Source organism: Accipiter gentilis, chromosome 30 (genome assembly GCF_929443795.1).
Source record: "Accipiter gentilis chromosome 30, bAccGen1.1, whole genome shotgun sequence".
NCBI lineage: Eukaryota > Metazoa > Chordata > Aves > Accipitriformes > Accipitridae > Astur > Astur gentilis.
In genome coordinates this window covers 14,355,774-14,371,484 of record NC_064909.1, presented here as the reverse complement: position 1 = coordinate 14,371,484, position 15,711 = coordinate 14,355,774, and the positions used below count along the sequence as shown (strand labels likewise).

The 15,711-nt window shown below is 39.7% G+C and overlaps 1 protein-coding gene across 2 annotated transcripts in view; it reads left to right on the top strand.

Moving 5' to 3' along the window:
• Positions 1 to 15,711, top strand: part of SUSD4 (sushi domain containing 4) — a 73,739-nt gene that overhangs the window by 41,274 nt on the left and 16,754 nt on the right. The window contains exons 2-4 of one of the 2 annotated variants that reach the window (XM_049833442.1): positions 1,047 to 1,259; positions 8,657 to 8,836; positions 12,373 to 12,561. In XM_049833442.1, the coding sequence (XP_049689399.1) occupies positions 1,047 to 1,259; positions 8,657 to 8,836; positions 12,373 to 12,561 (582 nt within the window). The remainder of the gene's footprint in view (positions 1 to 1,046; positions 1,260 to 8,656; positions 8,837 to 12,372; positions 12,562 to 15,711) is intronic. The other variant, XM_049833444.1, reaches the window with a different exon arrangement.

Genomic DNA, 15,711 nt, shown 5'->3' with positions numbered 1-15,711 from the left:
ACAGTAATATCTTCCTTCTTTCTGACTGTACCACAGAGGCACTTCATCCTTATCATGCAGGAAGTAGCTGAGGCTCTCTGATACTATTCTCTTAAAATCAAAACATTAAAGCTACAATGTGATGATTTTCGAATTTTCCAGGCATCCCTCCCACCAGCATCAATTGCCCCCCTGCTGTTCCTGTTGCAAAGCTATTTGCTCTTTCGGTATGCATACTTTTTCAGTGCTGCACTAAACCTTTGTTGCTTTGCAGTGAAAAATGCTTCAGTTTATGCAAATGACATTGAAATGAGTTTGATAAAGTGATAAACAGTCACATTTTACGATTGCAACTGTTGGGGTTTTGTTTGTTATTTTACAGTTAATTTTGTGGAAGTAAAGGGCTTCACAAACTCCCTTCTGGCGTCAATGCAGTAATACAGTGCTCCCATAACAGCGTTTTAAGAATTTGATAGGGCCACCAAGACAACATGATGGGGGGATCCCATACACCCAACATCACAGTGTCCCTTTTCCCTGTGGTAGTGCTCACTCCCCACTCAAAATCTCCCTGTACCTAGCAGCTCATCTTCTGTGTTGGTTACTATGTCTTAGGTTGGTTTCATGCCCTTTTCTTTATTTCCTCTTCCTCTCTGCTTCTGACACGTTATTATTCTTTCCAGTGACTGTACCAGACCTCCAAAATCCCATTGCCCGCAAGAGTAATTACAGATACATTACTGTGCAATCCCCACTGGTAGGTTGGTTCAAGTGCTTTATTTTTATCCAGGTCAGCTACTGAGCAGTGTGGTTGACTTTGCTTCCTTAGTAGCTGCATGACAAGATGGGAGTATTTCTGTCACCTGAGTATTTCTGCTGTAGCAGAGGTTGGTCCTCTCCCTAGTCTGGAGTACCTGCTACCCAAGTTGGGTTGCTAGTGGTCATTAAAGGATGATGTGAGGCCCCCCGGAAAATTAAATGTCAAATGGAAAAGCCTAGACAAAGCACAACTATGGCTGCACGAGGAGTAAATGAACACAGTTTGATTGTATCTTTGTCTGACATAGGGTTTGATGACCTACATGCTTGTGCTGATCCTGGAGCTCCTGAACATGGATACAAGACACCCAGTGCAGGTGTTTTCTTTGAAAGTGTGGTAGTCCGGTTTCATTGCCAAGAAGGATACAGGCTTAATGGTACTTCAAAAAAACTTTGCGTGAGACACTTTAATGGCTCCCTGAGCTGGAAACCAAGTGATAAACCTGTGTGCCTACAAGAAGGTAAGTCAGTTTTCTTAACACAGTTCACCAGTGTCAGTTCTTCTCACTCGTCCATGTACCATGTCTGAGTGTCTCAGCACAAAACACAGAAGACTGGAGTCCATTTCACTGTGTCTTATTTGATACATCCTTTAGTTTCCCATCCATCCCATCCATAATCCCCATTTGTCAGTTAAATTTATACCATGAGAGGTTGTGTGTGTGTGTGTGCGCACGCACGCATGTGTTGAAAGGAACGTAAAGAAATCTGAAGAAACAAAGAGAATACATTTCTCCTTTTAACTAGTTACAAATTGATGCAGAGAGAAAAAACAGCCTCCAGTATAAGTAAACTTTTTATAACTAGTTATTAAAGCTGCCCACTTAATACTCCTTTCTGCAATATTTTACTAGGAAAATATAATGAATTTCCAGTGCTACTCCTCCTGCAAATCAGGAGTTTTAAACAATTATATTTTATGATGTGTGCATGACTCAAGTAGGAAAATCAAGTACACATGTATTGCAGAAGTTTAAAGTCACAGTAGAAGTTTACTTTGAGATAATTCAGACTATTATGGCATAAACCAATTTATTGTATTGCATTTTTTAAATTGTATTTGATTTTAAATAATTAAGTCATTACATTACTTTCTTCTTCTAGAAGTTAGGTAGAGGCAGGATTAATTTGAATACCATAAGTGTAAATTTTGGCCGAAATACATCCAAGCAACACAAACGATTTATTTCACCAAATATATTAAAGATATAACTTGCTCTTTTTGTTGAATTATTTTTGGTCAACAGAGCTATTAAAACCAGCAGACATGAAAAGTGTTAGTTAAATCAAGTGTGTACATTTTAGTGTTGTGACTTCTCCACTGAAGTCATTAGCCATTGCCTCGTTGTCTTCAAGGTGGAGCAAGATAAATTCTATTTCAGGATGCTTTCCATCATTTAAAATCAGATAAATATATGGACTTCATTCAAAAGTAGTCGAAGACTTAGATGGCTCATAAACGCACTTAGTACATAGGATCATGCATCACTCAGCATGTGTAAGACCTGCAAGTCCTTGTTTAGGCTGATGGGTGGGTGGGTATGAGAATCCTCTGCCGGGACAGGGGTGCGTGAAGGCATATGCCACAAGAGGACCAAGCAGGGCCTGGGAGGACCACGCTCAGGAGATACACGTGAAGGGAACAACCCTAAACAGTGGTCTGTGTGGAAGTCGTGCATTAGATATTGCGGAGAGTAGCCAGAGGCAGTTGGTAAGTAGTCCATGGTCTTTCAGGTAGCTGCCCTGTTGGCAGGAGAGGTCTTGGTAAAATATGGACTCCTGGGCATGTGTGAGGCCACAGGCTATAGAGCCGTGAGGGGCACAGTCATGAGCTGTCTCATGGTATGCGCCGTGACGACAGCTGATGTGTAGAATGTAAAGGCAGTGGGGGCCAATACCACCTGGTCAGAAGGGTGCCATGGGTCAGCTTCAAAGAAACAACTTGATGCCTTTAAAAATAACGTATGGGTGAAAATCATGCCCTCTCCTGTTACAGCCAGCTTTTAGAAATGTCTTTGTCTCTTATCTCATGGTTATTTAAGAAAAAATACATGTAGAGTGACATCAGCATATGTCTAAACGGGGTATTTGAACTACCAGAAAAAGCTATAATGCTTGGGAAATCTGTTTTCTTAACCACTGCAGGTAGCTTCTAGGAATTTTGATGTGCATCTTTGAAATAGTACCTGTATCATCCCCTGCAGTTGTTAAAATAAGTATTAACGTGTTTTGTTGAATATTCAAACCTCTTCCCAGGCCCCCCCCCCCCCCCCCAGTCCAGTGGAAATCTGTGGAGGAAGTTTCTGATCACAATGCCATCAACAGCAAAACTGCCACTGATGTCAGTGTGATCAACACTCGAGCCAGGTGTTTTCAAAAAGGAAAGAAATTGGAAGATGAGAACGTGATAGATGATGTGACAACAGTTGCTTAACAGATAATCATTACTTTACAGCACAGAACACTTAAAAAGGATTGCTAGCCAATGCTCTGATCAGGCAAAGCACTTAAGCTTCAGCATAACTGTAATTATGTGATTAGTCTTGTTAAAGTTTGGACTGAAGAGTAGGACCCTGATTTAGGATTTAGTAAAGCAAGTGTTTAAGTACTTACCTGATTAATGGTATAATAATACCTCAGCTGTTATTAAAACAATCCTAGGGTTTAGCAATAGGAAAACAAAAATTAGATGACAGAATTAATTCTCCTTTCCAATGCACAGTAGAACCATTGATGCAGAAAAATTCTAAGCTAAGGTTCAGCAGCAATCCGTAAGACCTAAGCATTTGCTTAAGTGCTTTTTACAGTGATCCTTTTGTGTACTGGGAGCAGAATCATGAGAGGGGCACGATAGGGAGATGGGCAGTGTAGGAATGTGGCACACCTGGAGAACAGTTAAGGAGGAATTACAACAGGGTTTGTAATTCTCAGCTGTCTAATGGCATACATAAAAGTCCTCATTGCAGAAATTCTGTAATGATATATAAAAAGAAATTTGAAATTTGTAGCAACTACCGGAAAAGTAAGAAGTTAATGTTTTACCATTCATCATTAGCTATCACAAGGCAAAATAAACTTTATATTGCATTTACCCATTTAAGGCAGGGGCTGGCTGCCATGTGTGCTATGGTATGCTATACACGCCTCTCATCCCAGTATATCTAAATGTCAAATATTGCCAGCTTGAACAGTAAAAACACTCAATACTTTGGAGTTCATTTTAAGTTAATCTCAGGAGTTGGGATTCAACTAAGAATGATCACATATAATTTTATGTCTATATGTTATGTACGTTTAATTGTTGTTATGTGTTTACTAGAACAATCTCTAATCACAAATGAATGCTATTTACCAAAGGAAGTAAAGCGACCTGTTTCAGAATGTAATTGATTTTAAAACTAATACGTTTGCCTGGAGCTCTTCATCCAATCCATTTGATTTTATAGGTCTGTCATTTCTTGTTAAGAGGCAGGAGATTTTAAGTGTCAGTATGAGAATGAAGTTGCATGACTAGGTGCTCAATAAATGCCCTGTCAAAAACCTGTGTGCTTAGAGTTACGTTCTCATGTTGATCTGCAGCATGTTGTGACTGTAACTTCCATCAATTCTCATATGGTTATGCACATAAATACCAAAGCTCTAAGGTAGGAATTTTGTATTTACTGTTTAAGAGCAATATGTCATGTTGTTCACACTTTAATCTAATCTTCTCCCACTGTGATAATGTGGCTGCTGAGACTGTTGCTCTGCTTGGAACAAATGCTACCTCTTTCCTATGAGATTGAATCTAAATTTACAGTCTACATGGAGATGGCAACCAAGTGAAGAGCTGTGCCCTTCTCTCCCAGTGCTTCTGCAGGCACATGCCTTTGAGATGTCCTCAGTGCCTCATTCTCCCACTGACAGGGATGATAGACCAGCAGTGAAAGTAGTGGACTAATACATAGTTTGGCAACAGTTTTTCTGAATGACATTTAGCACTCATTTCTCTTTGCCTTTTTCCCCTGGCTCTGTGAGATGACCGAAATATTTTTATTTCTCCATGTCTTACCTGTCTTGCCCAGCGTTTCCTGGTTCTTAAGCCTGGGTGCCAGTACTATGTGATGTTTGTAACCGGAGCTTAGCAACAATGGCCACAGATCTTAGGTGAAGCCTCTGTGCACTGTTGTAATACAAGCAAAGACAATAAAGAGAAAGAGTTTATTCAATATGCACTGAAATAGCGTTTGCCATCCACAGAACTATCCTACTAACACAGTACTATGGTTTTAACACTAGTAAAAAAACCCGAGACAATATTGATCTTAAATGTTTGCTTTTAAGAGGACAAGGTCCAGATGAGCTGTCCCTGCATTCAACCCATTCTTCATGATGTTCTTTTCATCCTTCCTCCCTGTTCCTCTCCGTTCCAGCCTGTCAATGTTGTGGCTAGATGTGGTCAAGGCTAATTCAGAGTCCGCTCCACAGTGAGGTACATAGGAGCACTGGACCTCTGCATTTGAGTTTACTTAGTAAACTAGTAAACAAAACAGTGCCAGAGCGTGGGCCAGGGCACTGCTCTGCAACTGCACATGTTGTTGCGGTGTTAGATAGGTCCCTGACATGGTCAAGTAGTACTCCTCAAGCAATTCCTACAAGCAGTTCTGGATTAGCATGGCCCAGGGACAATTTTTAGAGGGCAAGAGTTCACCTGCATAGACAGAAGCCATGCGAAGCCATCTGGTACCCATGGATGGTGTGGCTATCTCCATAGTGTCCAGGTCATCCCTTCCTTCAGAGTTGCCTTTATGGTCCAGGTGTTCTCACGAGGAGGGAGGGTGGTCCTCCTTCCCCATGGGCTGGAAGAAACAGTTCTGATATAGATGATGCATGGTTTGCTCGTAAAATAAGGCACTATAACTATAGCGTTTAACAAATTTTACTCTTCAGACCAATCTTGGGATGGGGGACACAGTTGGTTTGCTAAAGCCAAGAACTCCTAATGTACAAAGCTGCATCTTCATGAAAGTTAGGTCAAGATGAGCCCTTGCACCTGGCAGGCTGTTGGACCTGCCAGCTGCACCCCACCTCTTTGTGCCTCTGCAAGATAAGAAATGTGTTCCTAACTAGGACGTTCTTTTGGCTGACCCATTTTAATATTCACACGGTAGATATGAGCAGATCATATAAAACTGCCAGAAAGGAGTGTAAGTCATAGCCATTGCTGTTCGATGCTGGTTAAAGACCGTGTATTCCCTTAAATGGTTTAGCAGCTTCCATGGATATGCTGAAAAGTACTTAGAATAAAGCAGTTTATTTTCTAGGACAGGACATTTTAAAATCCAGTCACTTATTCTCAGCTTTTCCAAGCAGAATTTGTGCCAGCTAATCCAGTTGTTTGAGGAGAGGCAGCTACTGCATTTTATGCCTGACTAAGTACTAAAAAATACAAATTCAGCCAGTGGGAAAGCATTTGCTCACAAGGCATCAGGAAAAAGAGCTGTAATACTGTGGTCCATTGGTCTCGAGTTTAGCTGGGGCTTGTAATAGGCCTGTTATCAAATTCAGCCAGGATATCGCAGGCGAAGGATGGTACGGTGAGAAACTTATCACTGTTCTCTGCCAACATCTAGCCGATTAAAATGATTCTATCTATAGCTGTTACTTGGAATAATGGGGATGAAGTCGCTGTAATAGGTCATTGTTACAGAATTGATTTCCCCCGCTTTGAAAGTGAAATCTCATATTTTACTGCACTTATGTATACACACCTTTTTTATTTGTATAGCAACAGAAAGCTGTTATGCCAAGAAAGTGAGCTGTTCGTTGACATTATCTTCTGGCATCCATCTCCAGCCTCCTCCTGCGTGGCCACGGGGCAGGATCCTCATCTATCTCATCCCATCCTCGGGGTTGCCCAGGGCAGCCTCTTCGTGACAGCGTTCAAGGCTTAGTGTCAGGCATTTCTTACGGGGCATGTCTCCTCTGCTGATTAACTTGCTAGAGAGAGAGAGAAAATTGTTCAGTCTTTGAAGGTGATGCCTGCACCTTCGTCACAGTGCATTTTATAACCTTCTGTTAGGGTATGCATCCTCCCAGACTTGGGCATTTATTAATGGATAAATTCTAATAAAACATCTTGCTGCAGGTTCTCAGACTGCCTGGCAGACTGCCAGCCCTTCCCGTTACAGGCAGCAGGAGGTACCTGCAGCAGCAGCCAAGGAGCTAAAAGTAACAAGAGAAATGGGAGAATTTTTTATTAGTACGTCCAGGCCCCATACTAAAAGTTAGCTAAGTACAATGTATTTTAAAAAGCATCCCCATAATGGGAAGATACAAAGGGAAATGTATTTTAACTGGGGAAGCAACACTCTTCCACTTCATACTAGTAAAATTTAGTGATGGAGTCTCAGAATAATATATCCCCTAGTTTGCCTAAGTAAAGAAATACATTATGAAATACATTTGCTTGTAGTTTGCATGTGCTATGCTAAATGATGGTTTATCTTGCTTCTAGTTGCACTTCTAAGCAAACAAGCAAGCTGTTACTATCACTTTACTTTGTACACCCTCACAATTAATTGCTAAATACTAATTTAGAGTTGCCTCTTCTCTTTAGCAAGAATTACCCATGAAAATGGCAGAAGTTTTCTCTTTTATGCAAGTGTCAAGGGACTTCTGAAACTTCAATTTTTTTTATAAATACTGCATTCCTAAATGAAGATAATTGTCTCTTGTGGTAGAAATGTTGGGAAAAAACCCCAGCATAAAACAGGCTTATAATATTTTTACTGTCCTGCTTTTATTTGAAGTACTTTGTGGGTTTTGATGCCTGGAAACTTTTATCACCATCTCTGTCATGGATTGACTGCTGGCAGATGAACAGATAATTTTGATTGTATTTTCCCAATATTTAATCTTGTCCTCTCTTCTGTTTAATCTCACATTACTTTTATGAGGAGGATGAACTTTGAGTCACCTGGACTATTCCTTCGTATCTTCTTGGCTTGTCTCTTAATTATTCAGTATTAGCAGAGGGATTTTTACCCTGCCTCACCCTTTCCTTCCACTTTCCACAACATCTTTCATTTTTTAGTCTTCTGGGATTTATTTTATATTTTGGTGTCTTTGGCACTGGTATATACAGTGAGACGTAAGACTGTCCAATACATGAATCACAGGCAGGTAATGGAGCCCATGTCTGTATATCACTGGAGGTTTGCAGTCATTTTCCATGTTGAGATCTTCTACAAGTACTTGAGATGCTGCTCAGGGCTTAAAAATAACGCCTTCTGAAGGCATATGAATTCAGGCACATAAAATTATCTGGTTTAAAACAGAATCAATGATATTGAAGTGAAGACATTCTTATAACGAACTCTGTGGAATGGAACTGGATAAACCCTTGTAAATGTACCTGATTTTCATCTGTCTCTCTGCTAAAACTGCACTTTTTCTGTGTTCCTCATGCCATATCTGTATTTTATCTTTTCTTTTGTCCTGTCCTTAGTGCTGTTAAAGAGTCTGCCTTCACATGGGACTTGGGCATAGTCAGACTGTGCGGTGTAATTAGCACACATGATGAATGGAAGGACAAAATTAAAAACAGTCTTCCTAAATGCTCTTAATTTTGTTTGTTTAAAAAAGTCTGGGGGAATGATCCATTCTTGTAGCACGTCAGCTTCTACTACAGTGCTATAGACTTTGTAACCAATGGTTAACTAGGGAAAGGGACATATTTACTGAAATGCATGTATTTTCCAAACAGTTTAAGCAGAGCACCTACATTAACTGATAACTTTTGCTTAAGAGCTGCTTGATTATTGAATAGCTAGCCATGTTTTTTTAATTAAGTTACTATTTTTTTTTTTTCATGAAGTCACAGATTGCCTTGTTCCACATGTTGAAGATGCAGAGATTCATAACAAGACATACAGGACTGGCGATAAGTTAATAATCAGCTGTCATGAAGGATTCCAGATCCGTTACCCTGACTTAGACAACATGGTTTCAATATGTCAAGACGATGGAACATGGGATAATCTGCCCATTTGTCAAGGTTTAGTACACCAGCACATCCTGTTTTATAGCTCATGCACCTTGTGATAGTTTGCCAATATTTTTTTCTACAGTTGTAAGGGTGTCAGTGATCTGACAAGCTCCACTGTACAGTATTTGAGTAGTGCTGTTGCTAAGATTTTTTTGATTTCTCTTCCCTGTTGCTCACTGCAGGAAAGAAGATGCCACTTTCTGAACACAGCCATACTTAAAATACTACTTTAAATAGTGCTTTTCCTTTGCTAGTCTAAAATCTGACACAAGACATGTTGCATTTTAAAAAAATCAGGGTTAAATCAATCAGAAGTTCAGCAAAAGATCTGATGGGCAACTGACATTTTTGCACCAATTAATTTCTGGAAAGATTTAAGCTTCTAACTGCAGTTTACCTTTCTTTGCATTGTACAGCAGGCAGGAGTAGAGGAGAGAAGCTGACACCCGTTGTTCTATCAGAGTTTTCAGCAGAGTTGTTGGTCGGGTTCACAGTCCATTAAACCCATAGGAATTGACTGAAAATTCAGGATGTGCACAGGAATGATTTTGGCCAGAAAAGCCTTTAGCCATAGAACTAGTAGTATTAGTAGTATGGGCTCCCAGCTAAGCTTAGACTGCAAGAAATGGCTGGGGGTAAGCCAGCTTTAGTGAATGGAAATTCAATAAGCCTGGGCTGCTATTACCTTTACATTTCTAACACGCGTGGGTTAGTACCACTGACTTGGTTTTAGCCAGTTCACATCTTGGTAACAAGTTTGACCAGCTGAACAGCATCGAGAGATTTTGATTGTCTGCGCTAAGGAGAAGACTGGGTTATTATTAACATTCCTCAAACCCATCTGTCATCTCCTAAAGCTGGCAGTTCTCTGTAGGCACTTAATTGCACCATCGCATCAATTTGCCAAGTCGAGGCAGGCAGGCAGGGGAGCTGGGACACTTCTCGGGAGTGACGGTGACAAGGTGAGACACGAAAGCCAGGGCTTGGCGTTTCTGTTCTAAAGTGATGAGATTGATGGGTGGCAGAGTCAGAAGTTAGGGGAGCTTAGTTTGTATGGGTCTCCACCGTTAGGACCCTTGGTTTGGGGCACATCAAACTGTCCCCCGAGGTCTTGCCTTGGACTATGGCACAGATGTATCATGTTACAGGGCTAGCTCAGTGTTTTAGACGCACACATTGTATCTGAATAAGGCTAACAGAAAAGGGGAGTTTTCACAAACCCATAAAAAAGGGGACACTAGTTTTGGGTATCTTATCAGCAATGACATCATGTGTGGCAGTATGAAGTATACATCTTGGAGAGTGGGTGCACCTCACATCTGATTAAGGTAGATTAAGACTCTTGCAGTTAGGTGAGATGAATACTCAAAAGATTAATTTGCAGGTGCTGTATTTGCCAAAGATGCAGGTGGAAATTTTGTGGCAGCCAGTATTAACTGGGTAAGCAAAAGTACCCCTTGGTTTGTTACTTTCTTCTGTTGCTGTATTTATACTATGAAACACTCAATTGCTGTTACTTAATATTCAACATTCACTGCTTTTCAAAATAAAAGTGGTTCTAATAAAAGTTAAGAAATGACCTGCACAAGAGCCAAGTGCTGTTAACTACCAGACAGGTAGAGAATAGGCAATTCAGATTCAAGTATCTGCCATATTTTGCCAAATTCTGTAAACCTGTTCCAAAATTGTCTCCAGCATTTTCTTTTTGCTATGTCAAGCGCTAATAATATTAAAGGCACTTGTCTACTTGCACTAGGTAGGCTGTCAATTACATTTCTATGGCCCTTTGACTGCAACAAGCAGGGGAGTCTCATGACACAAAGATGCTTTTTTTTCTGCCAGAGCAGTGGGAAAGGGTTGTAGAGCATACAAGGATCTCAGACTATTTTTGCCACAAGATAATAATGATAATTACTGATCTGGAATGATGTGAATTACTTAGCAAAAAAATGTCAAAATGAAGTTTTCAAGCAGCTTGAGGGACCTAGGGATTTTCACAAACACTTGGCTGTCATACAAATTCAAGTAAATCTCTGTCCTGCATTACAAGAAACCCAATGAGCATTAAAATTCTGAGCCAGCAGAATAAAATTTTCCCTGATACAGTTCAGAGAAGAGTAAGCTTGGTCTTGCTCAGGTGGTCTGTGCTCTTTCTGTCCCACTGGAGGCTGCCTATATCGTCCTGTTCAGTGGGCTGCTCAGTTTGCAGGAACCGGTGTGTTATGTGTGGGGCATGCTTGATCAGAGGTACGAGCAGTAGCCAGTAGATAGGATGCTTGAAGCTTTATTTAAGCAGGGAGACAACCATTTAGTAAAACAGCTATATCAGAACCATTGCTCTGGTAGTACAGGGTGCTGTAAAAAGCTTTCAAGCTTTTTCTGTTGTTTTCTTTTGCTTTTGTCCCTCTCCCTCAAAAGACCATTGCAAAGAAATAACCACTTGAAGCTGCCGAGACACTTAGATGTCACTATCTTACAAGAAGTTCTCAGGCTGATTTTAGTTTCCCCCTCAGGTTTAAAATTATGAGAGTCCTATGAACATCCTTCACAAATTCCTAGTAGTGGTAAGAGACCTATTTATGGATTGCCATAATGCAGCTCCTATTGGCCTCATAACTTTATAATACTATTTTTCATTCCCTGATTCCTAATCTTCTTTACTCTGCATTATTGCAAATTAAAAAATCAAGTATTACCTATTACCCAGAGGGTCATTCCTAAGGCCATGAGGAATTATTTTTTTCTCTAGTACAAATTCTTATCTAAATACCAGCTCAAAACAGACTGTGAATGACATGTTATAAAGTCATGTCATCTATTAAATTCACTGCTCTTTCTTGCACCAAATATGGTTGGTGAACATTTAACTGTCACCACTCAGTACCATCCATGGTACAAATCCCTCAGAAGTAATTCCAGAAGTAGAACGTAGTCTCTGACTACATTTACAGTTTCTGGTGATAACAGGTACCTTAACTCTTTGATAACCTAATCTGAGACCTCATTCAGTGTTTATCATGGGACTGCTCATAGGAAGTCACGTCCCTTTAGACTTTCTCAAACTGGAATTTCAAAATCATTAATTCTGTCTGCAAATCTTTTACAGTTGTGTGCACTTTGTCACAGGAGCAGTTTTAGTATTAAAGATGGTTTACATGCCTGTCAGTTTTAAGAGGAGGAATAAAACTCATGGTTTATATAAATGACAATCTTTATTTCTTAAAGACTCTCCCTCAAAAAGAAATTGCCATCTGCTAAACCAGTGAATGTTTGTGAAATAAAATACTGTCATTTTCAGTAAACCTTTCCTGGATTTGCTGAGAGTGAATCCCACGCTAGCAAAGCATGTGGGCTAAACAATAAAAGGGTTTGAAACAGGATAATGAGGCATATGTATCTGAGGGAGATCATGCAGGCATGCAATTCATAGTAGAGAAGATGAAAAATATTGCACTTCTCAATTTAGGAATTATAACCGAGATGTGTGAAGATGACTGAGATAAGCACCGTATAATAAAAGATACCTCCCTCTTCTTAATTTGCAGGTTGCCTGAGGCCATTGGTTCTTCCTCATAGTTACATTAACATATCTGAGTTCGAGTCCTCCTTCCCCGTAGGAACAGTGGTGTATTATCAATGCTTTCCTGGATATAAACTAGAAGGGGCAGAGTTCCTTCAATGCATGTATAACCTTATCTGGTCAGATAGCCCACCTAGGTGCCTTGATGTGGAAGGTAAATGTCTTATTGTTTGCTTATCTTTCAATTGTGCAAACCCAGCATGCTCTATATGATTTAAACTCTGGGCTCTAACCACGGTTCCGCTATATGTAAGGTTTCCACAGGCCATGCAGAGCCTATCTGTTTTTTTGTTGCGTGCAACCTGTTGTGGTTCACTGCACCATTAGCTCTTGGTGTTCCCTGACTAACGTTTGCTCTCTCAGTGCGCGAAGTACAAGAGGGAAAACTCTTAATGATGATTGCTTTGCCCTTAAAATGTAAATTCTTTGCAGCTTCGCTAATAAAAATACTGAGGTAGTTATGGAATCCACATTTGTGTGCAGATGGTCAGAGTTTCTATAGATACGGATGGATTTTCATGATAAACTAAAAAATACTCCATAGAAACTCTTAGTTTGGGCTGTGCCGGCTGCAAACATTATTCAGTGCTACATGATGCTGCACGCGTGAATATTTGTTGTCTCTTATAGTAGTTAAAGAAGGATTTGCAACTAAAATGACTGAGCTAATTTATTGATTAGGAACATAAAAACCATTCAGTGTGAAACAGAGGTAGATTGTACCAAGCCAAAAGGAATAATCTGTGACTATAGTTGCAGTGCTGGAACGGAGGATATTGTACTGCATTTATTTTTGCATCCCAGACATTTAAAACAAAGATACTGAATGGATTGCTCTGTACACTGTCGAAACCTTGTGAACTACCTTCCTCCATCTTCATACTGCATCTTGAATGAAACATCCTAGGAAGTCACCAGAATCCAAATACATCCTCTGCATTTCATTCCCCTAAAAGGACGACATTTTTGCTCTATTTCAAGCCTGTAAGGAAGCTATCTATATGTAGAATTTAGCTAAAAGCAATTATAGGAATTCATATGTGATGCTTATGTCACTGAGCTAAATGCTAAGCATTCTGGAAGTGCAAGAATTTGCCAACAGCATCAACAAAGTGATATACTGCACAAAAATAATAAAATTATCCTTATTTTTAACTGACAATTCAAGTTCCAAAATTGAAAAATGCCTTTACAATTTTGCAGTGATGACTAACAAGATTATTTTTATTTATTTATTTATTTATTTAGCACACCATAAAGGATTAATCCCAAATCAGCTCTATGTAAGCCATTTTTGGAGGGTTTGTTTGTTGTTGTTTATAGCATGGAAAACATATTAAAAAATTAGAAGGGCCCTGTTAGGCGTAATCCAAACAGTCTAACTGTTTTGATAAAAATGACAATTCTCTAGTTAGGAAGATAGGAGCATTAAAATACAGAAACCAAAATGTATGAAGCAGAAAAAGTTGTGTCTTACCCTCACTTACCGCAGGTGAGCATTCCAGGTCTGATCAAAATACCCAAGAAAACTCATACTCATTGTTTATTGCTTGTATTATAAAGTCACGGAGAGGCACTTTTTTCCCGATAATTTAAAACATGAGGTAAGAACTGCTGCCCTGACAGTTCTACATTTTAAATAACATGTCAAAAGTTATCATCCTCAGTCAACTATGATGATCTGTGATGGGGGGATTAGTGTGTGCCAGACGCTGGGTCAAGGCCATCTGGGAGGCCTCCTGAGTTTTGATTTAGATCCAGCCTCCCTTTTAATCACTTTCTTCTCGCTCTCCTTAAATGTTAAAACTTTCCGTGGTGATTTCGTGTTGGCGTCCCATCTGTGCATGTATTGAGTGAACCACAGGAGACCAAAGTCTAGAGCATAATGCTTGCAAGAGCCAGTTCTCCTCAGCTTTGGGGCTGTCCCCGCTTCTGTTGGGGCAGAAGAGAGAGCAGCAACACTAAAAGGTCACCACTGACAACTCCCCTTGTGAACTCTGTTGTAGGGATGCTGCAGCTGGTATGCAGTGAACTTCAAAATTAAATCCACATAGGGTAAATCAACTTGAGATGCCCTTGTTTGAAAGCGTTTGTTCAAGTGATTTATGCAAGGAGTGCCAGTCTCCAGGAATCTTGTTACAATCCACTTCTCTCAGTTAGTGGACAAAATTGCTTCCCTGCATATTTTTTATTCTGCACCTTGCATACCAATGCCAAGCTCATTTTTCAGCATTCCTTTTATGTGCGAGGTATAATCTTGCCAAGCAGTATTTTTCACAGAGGAAATCTGCAAATAACAAATTAATTCCATTTATTTCCATAATCAATTGAAAATTCATCCTAATGACATATCCTGCTCAGTGTTTTAATATGGTGATGATTAAAAGCAAATGGTTGTTAGGAAGCTACAGTAAACCATTCTAGAGCTTTTATACTGCTATAAACAATGCTGATTACAGCCTTCTCATTTTGATATATGTTCTTCTTGAAGCCTTCACAGAAGGAATTTCTTAAATGTGTCTTAAATGCTATATGTCAATCATCTGAGGAATTTTTCCCTCTTTGTTAGGCCAAATAAATTCGGACTGAAGGGTTTGTAGCTCCATTTAAATAAATAGTTACACCACGGTCCATTCAGCTCCCATTGTACAGTCCAGACTTACTCTCAGTATTACCAAGCACTGAGCTTCCACCAGCTCTGGTGAGAGGCTAATTTTTGCTGATAGGGAAGATTTTTTTCTGATAATTACAATCACTGTTGCTTTAGTCACAGCAGTGCATAAAAATTGTGTTACCTGGTACTGAAGTGCAGCTAACACTGCAGAGTTATGCAGCGGCTTCTCAGAAACAGCTGTTTGCATCTGATCAGGGAAGTTGTTATAGCTCAGGCAAATAAGCATGCCTCTAGCTCGGATTGCCAAGTATTTACTGGTATAAGATCCTCTTCTTAAATGCTTGTACCTTTGCCAAATTTAAAACATTCAGATTGATTTTTGAGTGTCTGCCTCAAGCTGAATCATTTGGGAAGCTTCAGTTGAAACGGTTCAGCTATATCTGAGAATGACGGTAGGGGAAATGGTGGTGTTTTACCAGTGCTAGAAAATTTTACAGTCATTTAGAGGATAAGATGAAGCATCTTAACACTGAATTTTCTTCTCCTTTAAGTCCTCCATTTACATCTTTAACTTTCTTAATATACTTTTTTCCTAGTGGAATTCCATAATTATGCAGAAGGTTTTTAAACTTTCTTTTGTACTGAAACTCGCTAGACACTTCCAAGGATATATGAAAATCTAAGGAATTT